General features: G+C 37.7%; 1 protein-coding gene across 1 annotated transcript in view; it reads left to right on the top strand.

Annotated features, from left to right (window-relative positions):
* The window catches only part of LOC123361683 (ABI family member 3 binding protein), a 409,913-nt gene that overhangs the window by 275,758 nt on the left and 118,670 nt on the right, over positions 1-15,485 (top strand). The window contains exons 12-17 of the mRNA XM_045001759.1: positions 840-914; positions 7,340-7,420; positions 9,371-9,445; positions 13,008-13,073; positions 13,470-13,544; positions 14,640-14,696. Of these exons, the coding sequence (XP_044857694.1) occupies positions 840-914; positions 7,340-7,420; positions 9,371-9,445; positions 13,008-13,073; positions 13,470-13,544; positions 14,640-14,696 (429 nt within the window). The remainder of the gene's footprint in view (positions 1-839; positions 915-7,339; positions 7,421-9,370; positions 9,446-13,007; positions 13,074-13,469; positions 13,545-14,639; positions 14,697-15,485) is intronic.

Below are 15,485 nucleotides of genomic sequence, written 5' to 3'. Positions count from 1 at the left end.
CAGTGGTTTGTTTTTAAAAATTGTCTTTCTATCCCTCATCAATGACTTTTTGTCACAAGCTTTCAGAAAGCTAACTTGCTTGATTTGTTTCTCTGTAGGGATCCAGCCCATCTTCCACTTGTCAGTTGCAACACTTCTGCTGACTTCAGTGGAAATTGAGTTGGATCTTAAAGAAGCAGCATGTGTTGCAATATCTGGTTTTGTGGCATTGGTTTCCATTCCACAGCAGAAAACATCCAAACATTTAGTTTTTATAATGGCCATATAACTATTTGGGCCTCAGGGGTGAAATATAAGAACGTCCGTACTGGGTCAGACAAAAGGTCCATCTAGCTCAGTATCCTGTCTTCTAACAGTGGCCAATGCCAGGTGCCCCAGAGGGAATGAAAAGAACAGGTAATCATCAAGTGATCCATCCCCCAGTTTCTGGCAAACAGATGCTAGGAACACCCATCCTGTCCATCCTGGCTAATAGCCATTGATGGACCTATCCTCCATGAACATATCTAGTTGGTTTTTGAACCCTGTCATAGACTTGGCCTTCACAACATCCTCTCTCAAGGAGTTCCACAGGTGGACTGTGTGTTTTGTGAAGAAATACTTCCTTTTGTTTGTTTTAAACCTGCTGCTTATTAATTTCATTTGGTGACCCCTAATTCTTGTGTTATGAGAAGAAGTAAATAACACTTCCTTATTTACTTTCTCCATGTCAGTTGAGATGTTACAGCTGTTAAACCAGTGTGGTCAGTTCTGGCTTGCAGCATGCTTAGCGTGTTGTGGACAAAGTGTAAAGTGAATGTGTACTGAAAGAAAAAAAATAACACTCTTATTTCTCATAGCTCACAGTAAAAATGAACTGGAATCCGCACGACCTAGCATAGCACCTACGACCAAATTACCATTGAACACACTGGGTAAGTACTATGTTTATTCTACTTTCGTTGTAGAGTGAGGGCTACCAAAGACTGCCTTAATGAAATCTCTCTTTCACAGATGTGGTATTAAAAAACAGGGCCGCCCAACGGGGGAGGGGGGAGCAAGTGGGACAATTTGCCCCAGGCCCCTAGGGGCCCCCATGAGACTATATTATTCTATAGTATTGCAACTTTTTTTAATGGAAAGGGCCCCTGAAATTGCTTTGTTCCAGGCCCCCTGAATCCTCTGGGCAGCCCTGTTAAAAAAAGCTTTTGCAATAGGCTGCATAATATTATGTGTAATAGGCCTAATAAATATAACTTGAAAATCTAGCAATTTACTTTAATACTTTGTAGTGCCTTTTTAAAAAACAAACAAACTGAAACTTAAATGTTCAAATTGCCTTGAATAATTCACGATTCAATAAAAAAATAAAGTAATATCTCCAAATTATGACATGCAAATTGCTGCTGTTATGGCAATCTTTTACCCATTGTTCTTCTTAGTCTCTTTATAATATTGCTGCATACATTTATTTATTTCAAGTGAAAATAAAACAATATAAAGACACTTCCTGGAAATCTATACATGTAGTGTAGTATAATGCTGTCCCTGAAGAGAATTAATGCTCTTTTCAGCACCAAGATGGTTGCCGTTTTACTGAGGGCCCAGCCCTGCTCCGATTGAAATCTGTAGGAGTAAGATTAAATTTTCTGAAGATGCTGATCACCTTGTGCTGGTGGTGATCGGCATCTACAGGCCCTTCAAAACAGAAAAAGAAGAAATTCAGTATTTCACTAATCAGAAGCCTGAACTGCCAGAAATAAACACTTTTTTATTTTTTAGAATGTCTGATACATATTAGTGATCACTATGATGAATTCTGATTGGCTAAATTGTTGTTTTAACTTTTGTAAGTGCTGTAAATAAAGATCATCTCTCCAGCTGTCTCATTGCTGACAGTGATACTGAGACAAATTCTAGTTCTTTACCACTGGCCACAAAACAGAAGCACATTACAATGCAAAATGAATTGTTATTGTGAGTCTGTGTTCTAGCTGGAAACAGCTCTGTACAGTGACTTCTCCAGATTTGAAAAAAAGTAGGTGAACCACTGCAACATGCCTTAGTTCTATCTGTGGCAGCTAATAAGGGTATTTTGAAACTAGCCCTCAGTGCTCTACTGTGGGTACCAGCTGTTCAGTGAAGTCCTCCAGTTGCTGCTGCTTCGGAGGCCCTTGTGGCATCTGAGCAGCTGCTCTGTATGAAACCTTCATTTTCTTTTAAATGGACAGTGGCACAGAACATAAGGAACTCTTTAATTTATCAAAAAGAAGTTGGAGAGATGACTTGATTACTGTATATGAGTACTTTTATGGCGAGAAAATACTGGAAATTAAAGCACTCTTTAATCTAGCAAAGAAAGTATTAACAAAAACCAATGGCTAGAAGCCAAAGCCAGACAAATTCAAATTAGAAATAAGGCACACATTGATTTTTCATAGAATCATAGAAATGTAGGGCTGAAAAAGACCTTGAGAGGTTATCAAGTGTAGCTCCCTGCACTGAGGCAGGGCCAAGTAAACCTAGAACCCCTTTGACAACTGTTTGTCCAGCCTGTTCTTAAAACAGGGATTCCACAACCTCCTTTGGAAACCTATTCCAAAGTTTAACTGTAGTTAGAAAGTTTTTCCTACTATTTAACCTAAATCTCCCTTGCTGCAGATTAAGCCCATTACTTCTTGTCCTACCTCCAGTAAACATGGAGAACAATTGATTAGTCATCTGTATAACAGCTCTTTACATATTTGATGACTGAACATGCCCAGTTTTTTTAACCTTTCCTCATAGGTTAGATTTTCTAAACCTTTTATCATTTTTGTACGCTCTCCAATTTGTCCACATCTTTCCTGAAGTGTGGCACCCAGAACTGGACACAATACTCCAGCTGAGGCCTCACCAGTGTTGAGAAGAGCAGTGCTATTACCTCCCATGTCTTACATATAACACTTCTGTGAATACACTCCTGAATGATACTGGCCTTTTTTGCAACTGCATTACATTGTTAATTCATACTCAGTTTGTCATCCACTGTAGCCAGTTATTCCCCATCTTGATTTTTCCTCCTTAAATGAAATATTTTGCACTTATCTTTATTGAATTTCATCTTGTTGATTTCAGACCAATTCTCCAATTTGTCAAGTCATTTTAATTCTAATCCTGTGCTTGTGACCCCTCCCAGCTTGTTGTCATCTGCACATTTCATAAGAATACTGTCTACTCCATTATCCAAGTCATTAATGAAAATATTGACTAGTGCCAGACCCATCACAAGGCCCTGGGTGACCCCACTAGGTACGCCTTCCTAGTGTGACAGAAAACTATTGATAACTACTTGTTGAATATGGTCTTTCAACAGTTGTGCACCCACCTTATAAAAATTGCACCTAGAGTGCATTTCCCTACTTCGTTTATGAGAACGTGATGTGGGACTGTGCCAAAAGCCTCATTGATCAAGATCTATCACATTGACTTCTTCCCCCACTATCCACTAGTCCAGTAACCCTGTCACAGAAGGAAATTAGGTTGGTTTGGCATGATTTGTTCTTGACAAATCCATGGTGGCTATTCTTTATTATCATCTAGGGGCTAACAAATTGATTGTTTAATAATTCGTTCCAGTATCTTTTCAGGTATCGAAGATTGGCTGACTGGTCTATAATTCCCCATGTCCACTTTGTTCCCCTTTTTAAAGATAGGTACTATATTTGCTTTACTCCAGTCCCCTAGGACCTCACCCATCCTCCATGAGTTCTCAAAGATAACTTCCAATGATTCCAAGATTGCTTCAGCTAGCTCCTTAAGTACCGTAGGATGGATTTCCTTAGACCCTGCAGACTTGAATACTTCTAACTTGTGTAATTATTCTTTAACCTATTCTTTTCCTATTTTGGCTTGCATTCCTTCTCCCATTGTTAATATTAATTGTGTTGAGCATCTGGTCACCCTCTTACCCTTTTAAGTGAAAATAAGCATTAAACACATCTGCTTTCTTGACATCATCAATTATTAGCTCTCCTTCCCCACTAAGCAGAGGATCTACATTTTCCTTGTTTTTTCTTTTGCTCCTAATGTATTTAAAGAACTTCTTCTTATTGCCTTTTATGTCCCTTTTTTGTTAGATGTAACTCATTATGTGCCTTAGCCTTTCTGATTTTGTGCCAAGGTATTTCCAGTAGAGATAAGGAAGAGTTGTTACCATTGCACAAGGTGCTGGTGAGACTTCATCTGGAATACTGTGTGCAGTTCTGGTCTCCCATGTTTAAGAAAGAAGAATTCAAACTGGAACAAGTGCAGATAAAGGCTACTAGGATGATCAGAGGAATGGAGAACCTGCATTACAAGAGAAGACTTAAGGAGCTTTGCTTGTTTAGCTTTACAAAACGAAGGCTGAGGGGAGATGTGATTGTTCTCTATAACAGAGGGATAAATACCAGGGAGGGGGAGGAGTTATTTAAGTTAAGCGCCAATATTGGCCCAAGAACAAATGGGTGGAAATTGGCCATTAAGAAGTTTAGTCTTGAAATTAAATGAAGGTTTCTAATCATCAGAGGAGTGAAGTTCAGGAACAGCCTTCCAAGGGGAGAAGTGTGGCAAAAAAACCTAACTTGTTTCAAGACTGAACTTGGTAAATTTATGGAGGGGCTTATATGATGAGGTTGCCTACAATACAATGGCATATATTCTATCCGTGACTGCTATTAGTAAATATCTCCAGTGGCCAGTGATGGGACACTAGATTTGGAGGTCACTGAGTTTCTACAGAGAATTCTTTTCCTGGTGTTTGGCTGCTGGGTCTCACCCACATGTTCAGGGTCTAGCTGGTCACCATATTTGTCAGTTTGGCAGAGACCCTGGGGGAAGAGGTTTGCCTTCCTCTGCAGCAGGGGGCCTTCCTCTGCAGCAGGGGGCCTGGCTCACTTGCTGGTTTGAACTATAGTCAGTGCTGAATTTTCTGTAACTTTACATAAAATCTTTAAATCAAGATTTGAGGACTTCAGTAACTCAGCCAGAGGTTAGGGTTGTGGACCTATTACAGGAGTGGATGGGTCAGGTTCTGTGGCCTGCAATGTGCAAGTCAGACTTAGATGATCATGATGGTCCCTTCTAGCCTGAAAGTCTGAGAGTCTATGATTTAATGGTCCATTCTGACCTTAAAATCTATGAACTGGAGCTTTAAGAAAAACACCAAATACGATTTGGCAACACTGTTGACTCTCAGCTCGATTCTATCTTGAAAGGTCCCTTTGCAGCTCTTGTTGCACAGAGTGTTACGTGGAATGAATCAGAATGAAATAGAAAACTTCTGCCTTTGCTGTGCATCAGTTTTCTGGATGGCATCTATTGCTGGACAAAACAACTGCTAGAATTTGGTCCTTAATAAGTTGGCCCTGCAGTCCTTGCCCACCCAAAAGAGTTATTTAGGTCAACAGGAGTACTGGATGCACGTGGTCGTGCACTAGCCCAATAAAATATGGGTAGAAATTGAGGTTAATTATGGTGAACAAATACTCCATATGCTACAAGTGCTTTACTTTAATTCAGTAGACATATTAGTAATGAATAGCAGCTGACAAGTATAATATAATATTATTACTGGACAGAGGGAGGAGTTGAGGATAACCTAGGTGAATCTTTCCATCATAAGATTTCAGTTTTAGACTAATAAAACAGTCCAGTATGGTTGGGGAAAGTGTTTATATATATATATATATATATATATATATATATATAAACACTTTCCCCAACCATACTGGACTGTTTTATTGATATATATATATATATATCAATCTCACTGTGGTATTATAAATTTTGTTTATAGCAGCTTAAGTATTGAATTTGGCAAACTTTTGCAGAGACACATCATGAGCTCCAGATCTCAATTTTACTATTTGGGGGGGTTTATTTTCCTAAAACTGCCACAAAAGAAATCCAAAATCGTATCCATGTAGGATTTCACTTCTCAAATCAAAGTTACAAGTTTTAATTATGGTGGAGCAGTGCTACTGCAGAAGTTTTTCTAATCCTATAGCATAGATTGTTGGCTGCTTCACAAAAAAAACTTACAAGGATTGCTTTTAAGCTTACAATCTTACAAGAAGTAAGCAGTCGTGGGATAAGTGGGAAGGTCCTCTTGTGGATCAGTATATGGTTAAAAAATAGGAAACAAGGGGTAGGAGTAAATGGTTAGTTTTCAGAATGGAGAAAGGTAAATAGTGATGTTCCCCCAGAGGTATGTACTGGGACCAGTATTGTTCAACATAGCCATAAGTGATCTGGAAAAGGGGTAAACAGTGAGGTGGCAAAATTTTCAGATGATGCTCTGAATTATTAAAGATAGTTAAGTTCAAAGTACACCGTGAAGAGTTACAAAAGGACCTCACAAAACTGGGTGATTGGACAACAAAAAGGCAAATGAAATTCAATGTTGATATATGTAAAGTAATACACACTGGCAAACATAATCCCAACTATACATACAAAATGATGGGGTCTAAATTAGTTGTTGCCACTCAAGAAAGAGATCTTGGAATCATTGTGGATAGTTCTCTGAAAACATCTGCTCAATGTGCAGTGACAGTCAAAAAAGCTAACAGAATGTCAGGAACCATTAGGAAAGGGATAGTAACAAGACAGAAAATATCATAATGCTGCTATATAAATCCATGATACACCTACATCTTGAATGCTGTGTGCAGATCTGGACACCCTATTGCAAAAAAGATATATTGGAATTGGAAAAGGTACAGAGAAGGGCAACTAAAACTACTAGGGATATGGAGCAGCTTCCATATGAGGAGAGATTAAAAAGACTGGGACTTTTCAGCTTGAAAAAGAGATGACTGGGAGTGGGGGGAAGATATGATAGAGGTCTATAAAATCTTGACTGGTATGAAGAAAATGAATAAGGAAACTTTATTTACTCCTTCACATAACACAAGAAGTAGGGGTCACCCAATGAAATTAATAGGCAGCAGGTTTAAAACAAACAAAACAAGTACTTCTTCACACAACACACGGTCAACCTGTGGAACTCTTTGCCAGAGGATGTTGTAAAGGCCAAGACTATAACAGGGTTCAAAAAAGAGCTGATAAGTTCATGGAGGATAGCTCCATCAATGGCTACTAGCCAGGATAGGCAGGGATGCAACACCCTGCACTGAGTGTCCCTAGCCTGTGCTTGCCAGGATCTTGGAGTAGACAAAAGGGGATGGATCACTTGATGATTGCCTGTTTTGTTCATTCCCTCTGAAGCACCTGGCATTGGAAGACAGGAAATTAGGCTAGATGGATCATTGGTCTGACCCAATATGGCAGCTGTTATGTTCTTGATTCAAAATTAAGTCTAGATTCTTTTTTCCAGCTCACAGTGAAACTGACAGTGGACTTGAAGAAACAAAATCAATTCCTAAACCTGACCCGTCAAAAACTCAAAACATACTGGGTAACTAATTTAACAACTACTTAGCTTCTATGTATAGTATTTGCTTCTTTTTTCCACTCCAGAATTCTCTTACCTTTTACTACAACACTTTAGAAGCAAGCTGTTCCAAAGAAAATCTTAATTAAATTTTACTGGATTACTTTACATTTATAGCTACTAATGTATATATCTCAGATAAAATGTAGTACAGAAGGCTGTCTAGGCCTAGCTGTGCTATGGCTGGTGGTGTGAGATGATAGTCTCTGGTAAAGTTTTCTTGATAGGCATAACAGGTATTCTCGTATTCAAAGTAATATTCTGTCCTGCCCTATACTGAATTCTGGGTTGTCTGCATGTCTCTTGATGTCTGTAACCAGGTGTAGCACTAGTAATATTGCTGTAGAGATACAAGAGAAACATCCAGCTCCTTGGTTTTCTCTCAAGATCCTTCTTCAAGGAGATCCTCCTTGGTAATACATTACTTACAACATGGAAACAGATTTTCACTGTAAACCACAGGTACTGTAACATTATTATGCACAGTGGGTACCATTAAAATAATAAATTCACCTCACTGGATTCCTTCAGTAACAGGAGTATCTCCCTATATTTAGAATAAGAGATGCTATGCTACTGACATCTCTCCAAAATGGCATGTGCTCCATTTTTAATGGCCCTCACTTTTAGCGTTGGAAAAAAAAATCACAAAAACAAGAAGCAATGCAAATCTACATAGGTGAAATTAGAAATGTTCTTTAGTCTCCTGTTGTGACAGGTTACACAGGTTGTTATATTACAAAACTGATTATTTAAATGTATAAATACTCAAAACATCAAAAACTCAAGGAAGATTGTCTGATGGCATCAAATTGTCATTTAAAATTCAAATGTCATTTGTAGGACTATCATGACTCACTATGGTTTAACGTGGCATGAAGTCTTTATGTTTTTCCTGGAGAAAAAAATTGTGCTATACAAAATCATGGTCACAAATTTTGTATTGCAAAGTGTGTTTTCTCCATTAACAATTGCTCTCATTTTTGTTTTGTTGTTAGCAGCAGCATCCACAATCTTCTTGCAGTCACAATTCTGCGTTAAGAAATGTCAAAATGTTAAATTCACTATCTGTATTGTACACACAAATCTATGCAAAATTGTGAACAAAAGTCCAGAGATAGTTTTTGAAAATTTGGCCTCATTTTCCAGAGAGGGGTGCAGACATGAGTAGACATGGAATGATATATGCAACTGTGTACTTAGGAGGCATACAGGTGAGTAATAAAAGAAAAGGTTGTATTGAATTCACCAGCACTGGAATGTAGGGACAAGGGTCTTTTTGTTTCTGTCTCTGTTACACTATACAAAGAGAACTGCAAGTGTTAACAAACACTTTTTTTTCTTCAGATTTCTACTGACTAACATCAATTTTGTACTTTCTTTTTTCCCCCCACCCTCCTTGCAGTTCCAAACAGGCTTCCAGAATTTCCTAACACTAAAACACCTCCCGCACTTCAGAAGCCCAGGGGAACATTATGTAATGGTGATTTTTTGTTTTGTTTTGTTTGCAGCTTATTTTAATCCCATTTTTTCCTTTGCAATTTCTTTGGCAAGGTTAACTTTGTTTGGCTGCACTGCTTTAGAGGATGCTTTTATGAGAACTAAATCATGGTTGTCTTTGCTTAACCACAAAGCAGATAAACCCTCATTGTTGGATATTTATTTCTGTCTTTCTTAGACAGGTGATTCTTCATATGATGGTTCAGGACAGAGCTGAGGATATTCATGTTTCAGTCTCCTTTCTGTCCTTCCATAATGTTTCTTTCCATTATTTATGAAACTGTATCTCAGTGGTCAGCCTATTCTTATATTGCTGGCTTCAGGCATGCACTTTCTGTGTGCTGGAATAATTCTGTGCCATGTTTTCCCAATGACCCATAGCAAATAAAGACCTGGTTATTTCTTTTATCATAGCTTCTAATGAAATGCAGCTGATTCCTTCTGGATCCAAAATATCTGATACGCCAAAAATACTACAGACAAAACCTGGTAATTGCTTATTTCTAAAGTTGAGAGCTTCGAAACAAATATTGTTTGAGTCAGATTTGTTGGTGTTATGCCCAGTTGGGTTTTGTGGTTTTAATACCTCAGATACAATTATGTGGTTGTATGATTTATAATGCTACAGCCATGAAATTTTTCTACTGCAAAACTATGACTCCACATAAGTCTTGTTTTGATTTTAGTGACATGATGCTCAAAATGATTTACTTACAAATGTTTTTATAATAATTGTGAAGATATAGAGAATATCCTCAGCTTGTATAAATTGTCACAGTTCCATTTAAGTTAGTAGAGCTATAAAAACTTATATTTGTGAAAGATCTGTTCCATGGGCTTAGTATTTTCCTTGTAAATGCCCCTTCAGTTTCAGAAATGGCTTATATCTCAGAGCTGAACTGTCATTCCATCCAACAGCAAAGTTGTGGACTGTGTAATGACTTGTAAAATAGTTGATTTGTCTAGTGAAGTTATTAGCTTCTTTTTCTTAGAGATGTACCTATGGCCTAAATTTTCATATGTGAATAGTTATTTGTGTTGCTTCAACTGTTGGGACACTTTAAAAGGGCCTGATTTTCATAAAGTGTTGAGGGCTCACCCTTTGATAATTAGTCCCCTTTAATATGTCTCCTGCTGGGTACCCAGAATCGACAGTTGATTTTTTGATCCTTAGGCCATAGCACTTCCATTGTGCTTGAGAACTTGACAACCCTTCCATAATTGCAGTAGGGCATAATTTTGTCCATAGATGCATTTGTGTGGTTCCCATTGAGTCCAGTGGAAACTACCCTTGCCCATGCTAAGGTGTTAGAGTAGTGAGCTAGTGAACCTTACTAATATTTTAGTGAAAAAGTCTAATGATTATTAACAAGAGTTACAACATATTTATTTATTGATTGGTGTTTTGACTTATATTATTTTAATCTTTTATTTTGAATTTGTGCCAGAGCATATTTTTTCTTCACTGATTTCACAACTAAATTCTAACTCGCAAGTTTATAGATAAGATGAACTCAGAAGACCCCATTGTAATGCTGTGAACTTGAATGTTATTGCTTAAGTATGATCAGGCTTAGTTAACACTTGGGTGAGGTAAGCGGTATTCTTTCCCCTGGGACAGTACTGATTCAATTAATTCTTGCACTAAATCCTACTGCAGCCTGTCATGTGATAGTGGCAGTTTATTTAGAGCATGTACTTTTCAGTTCATGCAAAAGAAGTCCCTAATATTGACATTTTTACTCAAGTAAATTCCTATAGACTTCAGTGTGAGTTTGGACTGAGTTGAAATTTCATAAGGATTTTAGAATTTGTTTCTGATTTATTATAATTTCTCACAGCATTTGCCTTGAGGCCAGCAGCTCTCTTCCCTATGGAATGAACATAGCCATCTATTTCTATTGTAGTGAAAGAGATCCAGTAGGATAGAGTTAGGGCTCATCTTGATGAGCAATTAGTGCACAGCAAGCTGGGGTGTAAATCTACTTCACACTGGCGTGCTGCGCACCATATGTGTGGACCCTGCTGTCATGCCCTAAAAGTTCTTTAGTGCACTTCGATCTATTCTCATTTCAAAGTGGGCTAGATGAAAGTGCATAGGAAAGCTTTAGTGAGCAACTTCAGGGTCCATATGAACAGTTAGTGCATGCAAGGCTAGCACGAGGAAGATTTACACCCCATCTTCCCATGAACTAGTTGTACGCCTAGAAAAGCCATTAAAGTCCGTATTAAAGAGAGAGGATATTCAGTAATATTTAAGAACTTGGTTTGTTGAAATATAGCTACTGACCTCAAAATTATTAGGGATAATACTACTAATAATCTAATCCCACACCTGCTTTCCATAAATAAAGGTAAAACATGGAATAGTGATAGACAGGCAAAGCTAGCATTTCATTCACATAATTTGTTTCGGGTTAGCTCTAAATTGTACTTTTGAGGTCTTCCAATGAGACCACATAGCATGAAGTGTGATTTAATTATTCTGGTTTGGGCCCTGGTTTCGGGAGGGAGATCCACACAGTCAGAATCTCATTGGGCACATCTACGCAGCAAAAAAAGACCCGTGGCTAAGGCTGGCCCAGATGGGCTGACTTGGGCTCAAGCTGCAGGGTGATAAAATTGCAGTGTAGCCTTTCAAGCTGGAACTGGAGCCCTGGGCAATTCTTATCCCCACAGCCCGAACCTGGGAGCCCAAGTCAGCTGATCCAGGCTCTGAGACTTGGTACAATGGGATTTTTCATCACAGTGTAAACATAGATGCTAGAATTGGGCTTGAATTGGTTTCCATCATATGCAGGGCTTACAGCTTCGTTCAGTGGTTCTCAGCACCCCCACTATGCAAATTGTTCCAGCACCCCTGAGTGTAGACATACCAGATGAAGTCAGTGCCATTCCATGTGATTGCTGAGGGCTTTTCACCGGAATAACTTTGCAGGATTGGGGCTTGGATGCTTTTGTTATAGCTCTTGACACTGTGTTCCAGTCTATAGAATTTGAATACCAAGGTCCTTTAGCCCGAATTTTCCAAACCTTGAGCATGATTCTTGTGAATCTCTTCTTAAAGTGTATTATTTTTGGCTTCATTCTGCCTGAAATAAATGGAGAAAGTCCCATACTCTCAGAGGCCAGTACACTTACGAGGCCTATGATACCATGTTGCTTTTCTGCATAGTATCTGACTTATTGTTTCGAGTGAATAACTTCTGAAATGCTTTTTTTAAATGTTGCTTTTTTTAAAAAAAAGTTATATTTTAGTAAGTGGGTTTTATATTAATTGCATCAAGAATGTGTACGATCTCTCATAAGATCAGCAAATAGAGTAAAATTTAGTTTCTGTAAATATATCTTTAGTTGTGTTTTACCTAAATTTTTTCCTACTTTTCCCCAGAATATTTTTTCTTATTTATTTTTGTATTTGGATTACACCACAGAGAGGCATCTTTTAAATTTAGAAACTTTGTGGATGGCCAATTTACTTTGAATTTTAACTTTTTAAAAGACAGCTTTTTTATACACCTGCAGTTTAGTGCAATACTTTTGGGAAATATCACATGGTTCTTACTGTGTATAAATACAATTAATAAAAGTCCTGCTGCCAACAGCTGTGAATCATGTGGTATTTGTTTGCATAATGTCCAAGATCACTATTCCCCTCTCTGCTGATCAGGGTGGTAACATGGGATCATATCCGCTGATAAAATGAGTCATTTAGAATCTGATTGAAAATAGATGTGGAAGCAGACAACTACTGTATGAAACAGAAAACAGTTTAGTTTATTAGTTCCAATTTTAACATATATTTATGTCATCCTCAGTAAAAATGAGCCCAAATCAAATATTTGGATTTTTTTCATAAACCCCAATATGTCAAGGGAATTCAGATCTTCTCAAAAACTCAAATGATTTAAAACAAACAAACAAACAAACACAAAAAATCCTCAAATCAAATACGGACTTGTTTTTTCTGTTTTAAAGCTATGAGTTGGTACCACTTGTGCAAAGAATGCCTACCCCAATATCTCAGGATTGTTTTCATGTTTGCTCTTAGCTACCAAGAAACCAGCCCTGAAATCTACATCTTTTCCTTCCATGGAAACCCCAGGGACAGTGACGGGTAAATCGTATATGATTCAGTTATTTTTTCCATCATCTTGGCATATCTTCTATCTGCTAAGGACAGTTTTAAGATTTGCTCAAACACTTTGGCTTCAAAATCCCACATGCAAAACTTTTTGTTTGATCCTTCTGTATCAACTGTTTCCTCATAATCATCACCTGAAAAGCATTTTCTGAACTGATTTAATGGCTGGCTGCTAAAAGGACATATTGTCACCAACCTCATTGTTCATGTTACACAATCATCTCACAGCTGACTTTCAGCCCATCCACCATCTTGCTTTCCCCTGTGTCAGCATCATCTTGAAATGTGCAACCTGGCTGTAGCTCAGTGCCATGCTGTCCCATCAGCTCTGAAGTCCCTCAACATTTTAAATTCAGATTCTCTTTTCAGCTTTTGATGAAACACAGTTTGTTTCTTCAAGATCCAAACCATCTGGTATCCCAGAAAAGCTACCAACCAAATCTGGTAATTATATTTCTTTCTTTTGACAGGTAAATTGAGAAGAGACACCCCTGTGTTTTTAGTCAAGTGGTTAGTTTAATTTACCCTGTATGACTCACCTTGGGAACAATAATACTGTTGACATGTATGTGCTGTATGAAGTAGCATATTTATTTACAACATTTCGCATGACACCTTTAGAATCCTGGATCATTATGATGAAATTTCTCATATGCCTTTATTAGATTTGCAAGACCATCCAGTACTATTTTAAGTACAGTAGCTGTTGACCTATTATATACAGATGGATATAACAAAGTATTACAATATATAATCCTAATGCCTTAAAATTGTACCTGACTTACAGTAGATACCTAAAGTTAACATCTAAATCCATTTTTCACCACCTACATTTAAGTGTCCTGATTTGAAGAAATGCTAAGCATCGACAAATACCACTGAAATCCATGGTAGCTACATTCGTTCAGCACCTATGAAAATTAGGCCATTTCTTTTTTAGGAGTCTCAATATAGATTTGCATGTTAATTTTAAGCACCTAGGTTTGAAACCTTTGTTCAGAGTGACCAGTTACCTGACTCCAGTAGCAAGGTGCTATTTCTCACAGATAACTCATGCCTTGTTTCTGCTGTGAAAGTGATTTGATAATAAAAGTAGTATGTAAATCAATAAAATGTAGAATACAGAGTAAGGGCCTGATTCTCTACTAAATTACCTTGTGTAGCCCTCTTCCCCTGTGAAAAATGAGTGCAAAGGGGGTTAAAAAGCTAACAAATTTGCATACTGGTATGTTACATGAACTTTGTACAGGGATAAAAGACTGCACAGAGTGCAAAGTAGTGGAGAATCAGATCTAAAGCTTTTATTTGAAAATAAATCTATCACAATTGATGCCACATAACCTGTAAGGTTGGCTATAAAGTCACTAATTATGACTTCCTTAGTTCCAAGGCCATTTGCATTTGAAAAAAAGTGTAATTTGCAATTCTGCCCCATTCTTTACTACATAGCAATACAAAATGGCAACTATATAAAGAAATTATTTGTGAGATGTACAATAGAATCTGACAGTCTCAAATGATTTATTTTTTTTCTTACAGTAACTATTCAAACAACTCCGAAACCTGTTACACCTGAAGCTAGTAAAGCAGAAGTTGGTAAATGAGGATGATGTTTTCTCAGTGTATAGTATCGTATTTTTTTAGATTTCTATATCACAGAATTCAGTTCAGCTCCCGTTCATACTGTCAAAGCTTATGCTTTACACTTTTTTTATTTCCCTTTTTCAGACACATTATGAAATCTCTTAATCAGTCATCTGTTCCAGAACACACTGAACACATGTAGCGTGCAGCTGTACCCATGCTTATGGTTCTGACTGTGCACGTCTGTTGTCTGTGTGTGAACAGAATATTCTATTTCCTTTTAAAGCTGAGAATTCCATCCAACTTTTGAGGCAATTTCAAGTTGCTGCCATTAGACTGCACTGTGGAATGTACTGACTTTTAATTTAAAAGAAGACTTAGCAGCTGACCAACTGCTTTGTCACTAAGTTGATAGCATATGTTTTCTGTGCTCAACAAAGCATTCTGTTATGATCTCTGAAACTCTACTCTAGTTTTTCTCTAAGCCCAGTGAGAAATGCAATTTTTTCCTTCAAGACCCAAAACTTCAGAAAAGGCACTAACCATATCTAGTGATTACAGCCCATTGTTCTCTAAGAGCTCATCATCTTTTATTAAGTAATCTTGTGCTGCCCACCACTTCTCTTGACCTTAATGCACCAAATGAATGACAGTGTCTTTAAATACTCTTATCTAGGGATTGTTGTTTTTTATAGAATTCCACTCTTAGAGCGTCTCTAGGAATGTGGATGGTTGATAAAGAGCAGGGCATAAAGGGCTTGTTACTGCAAGATGCAGAGCTCTACCCACCCTGACAGTTGC

The sequence above is a fragment of the Mauremys mutica genome, chromosome 1 (genome assembly GCF_020497125.1).
Source record: "Mauremys mutica isolate MM-2020 ecotype Southern chromosome 1, ASM2049712v1, whole genome shotgun sequence".
Classification (NCBI taxonomy): Eukaryota; Metazoa; Chordata; order Testudines; family Geoemydidae; genus Mauremys; species Mauremys mutica.
Note: the sequence above shows the minus strand (reverse complement) of the source record. Positions and strands in the feature narration are given on the sequence as shown.